The sequence below is a fragment of the Salpingoeca rosetta genome (genome assembly GCF_000188695.1).
Source record: "Salpingoeca rosetta unplaced genomic scaffold supercont1.18, whole genome shotgun sequence".
In the NCBI taxonomy this organism is placed as follows: Eukaryota; class Choanoflagellata; order Craspedida; family Salpingoecidae; genus Salpingoeca; species Salpingoeca rosetta.
Window position 1 is genome coordinate 36,697 of NW_004754916.1, and position 2,949 is coordinate 39,645.

A 2,949-nucleotide genomic window follows, 5' to 3' on the forward strand; every position below is an offset into this window, starting at 1 on the left:
GTGTTCCCAGTTGAGATGAGCAAGGGGAGGGAGGGAGAGATATGGGCGACACGACACGACGGCCAGTCAACCCAGCCCATCCAATCCAGCATCCACCGTCGTGTGTTGCCTGCTGCAGTCATCATCACAATTACACAATCACACACAAGCACAGGTGCAAGCAAAAGGAATGAGCCACTGATATGTGTGTCACTGTCATGTGATATGACCACCACACCATTCACGTGCATGTGCACACGCACCCCCATCCCCCAACCAACATCATCACCCTCCATCACTTCCCCTCACCTCCCTCCTTTCGCTCTGCACTCCCACGTCGCACCACCACCATCACCACCATCACCATCACCGTGTCACTTCCCTCCTTTCCCCGCTTCCCACCACTCCACACAACTCAGCCCACCAACCAACCAACCAACCGCCAACGATCATCCTCACCTGTGCTTGATGCAGCCAGCCAGCCAGCCGATGTGTCACAGCGAGAGCCAAACAAGGGAACCGCAATCACATGCCACGGCCACCATCGTCATCACTGACGGAGCAGAAAGGGGAGATGAAGGGGGAAGAGTGGTGGGCACGGGCCGTGTGCTTCGTTGTCCTCATCGGTGCATCCCAAACACGGTGCACAGCGCACATGCACACGCACGGCCATCATCACAGCAGCACACCAGCAGCAGCGAGCTAGCCTGCCCTGCGTGCCTGTGAGGCAAGGAGAAACCAACCAGAGACGAACAACAATGACCGGTGGTGGTGAGAACACGAAAGGTGGGGCGCAAGGGACCACGCATGGGAACATGCAGCATGTTGTGGGCGGGGGTGCATCAGATACACACAAGAACAACGAAGCAAGCATCCAACAGGCAAGCAACCAACCAAGCAAGCACGGTAAGCAAGTATCACCACATCCACCACTGCTGCAATACCTGTGTTGCCGCCGTCTCGATCACGCCTCAACCGCTCCACATCACATGGGGAAGGCTGATGAAGATGATGATGACACAGAGCAAAGGCGATTGGTTGGAAAAAGGGGAAGGGGATTTGGTTGGGGAAACCCGAACACATCCGCCTGCAGCCACGCACACACGCACATTTGAGTTGTGTGATTGATTCATGTGAGACACATGTCAGTACCACCACCCCACAGCCAATGACTGCTCTGGTGTGTTAGCATGCATGTGTACATGCGTGTACATGCGTGTGAATGTGTGCTACCGCCCCATCACCCCATCACCGCACACACACACACACACAGCGGCAGCGTCTCACCTCGTGTCTTCTTCTCTGGCACATTTGTGTGTGTGCGTGTATCGCCCTGCTCATGTCATGAGGGCTTGGGAAGAGAACGGCCATCGTCCTGTGCAAATCACACACATGAACACATGCGCAAGCACAAACAACAAATCAGCAAGAATCACACCACGCAGTGAGCCAGCATGGCAGAAACAAACCACACCCACCTCCTTGTGCCACATTCACATCACCCACATCACCACCTGTGCACGCACATGTCACATCACCCCAAAGACACCATGACCACCACCACCACAAGCAGCACATATGCACATGCGTGTGCGTGCGCCACGTACATCCACCACAAACCACTCACCACCACCATCGTCGTCGTCACGCGAGGCAACGGCACATCGACGCACAATACACCCTGTGTGTGTGCGTGTGGAGAAAGAGGTGAGTTGTCACAGAATTAGGCTTTCAACGACAACCACACCCATTGCCACCACCACCAACAGACCCAACGACATCCAACCAGCACAATCACACACATACGACATGCTGATGTTCACACCCAGCACATCACACACCGCCCACGTCACCACCACCACCACCCATTCATCTCACCTCCACATCCATGGCCGCAGCCGCTGCTGTTGGTGACCCCAAGGATGACGATGACGAGGAGGAGATGGACAAGAGACAGAGGGCCAGTTCATCCACAATGCAGCCACACATCAGCTGTTTCTGGTGATGGTGGAAACGGTGAAAACAAACGGCCCCTTGCCACGCCGTGTCCTTTGCTCGCTCGCTCGGCTGCTTGGTTGGTCGGTTGGATGGAGACGAGATACATGGCCCTGTGCCCAAATCAATCGAAAAAGAGGGGGAAGAAGAAGAAACAGACACATGAGTGCGTAGAACGGACCAGGAAAGAGGGAGACGAAGAAGGAAACACAACGTGTCAACCAACACACACACACACACACACACACACACATCTCAGTCGCCCTCTCACCTTCATCACTCGTCATCGTCATCGTCGTTGGTTCCACCGCTTCATGTGCTTCCTCAACGCTGTGAATTGTGTGTGTGCATGCACAGAAGATGGGAGGATGCAGGGGCGGATGAGGTTGACAGCGAAGCATCATCAACCACACGCCAGCCCCATCCAACCACCACAACCACACGCACACATGTTGTCCCCACTCATCCCACCACCATGCACACACACGCACACACATTGCTCACCTCTTTTATCAGAGCGACTGACATGTGCATTGTCTGCCTCACGCCAGATTGGGGCTGGTGTTGGCCCGCGTGTGATGTCGGCTGTGCAGTCGATGGCGATGACGGTGGTGATGGTTACGGCCGAGCTGAGGTGGAAGAGAGAGAAAGGAGAGAGAAATGGGGAAGGGTTGAGGATGGATCGTTCATGGCGGCTGCTTTTCTCCTCCACTGATGTGGCCCTGGTGCCCATGCAACCATCACAAAACGACAAGACACAACGACATCATCACACACAAGACACAGGCATGGCATGTGAGCACAGCAGACGTGTTCACCTTCCTGCCCCCTCCTCTGCTTTACTCCACCTCACACACACACACACATATACACACACACCTGCACATGACTGCGTCGCTGTGGTTGGATGTGCCCACCATGACCATGGACGTGTGTGTCCACAGCTGCTCCTCCCAATCCATCATGTGTGCACCG

General features: G+C 55.1%; 1 protein-coding gene across 1 annotated transcript; it reads right to left on the bottom strand.

Moving 5' to 3' along the window:
• Positions 1-504: 504 nt before the first annotated feature.
• PTSG_06429 (uncharacterized protein) lies at positions 505-2,936 on the bottom strand (the record flags this gene model as incomplete). The annotated part of the gene is made up of 6 exons (XM_004991753.1): positions 505-532; positions 669-699; positions 924-978; positions 1,858-1,971; positions 2,468-2,603; positions 2,854-2,936. The coding sequence occupies 6 exons, from the start codon at positions 2,934-2,936 to the stop codon at positions 505-507; spliced, it is 447 nt and encodes a 148-aa protein (XP_004991810.1).
• Positions 2,937-2,949: the final 13 nt, after the last annotated feature.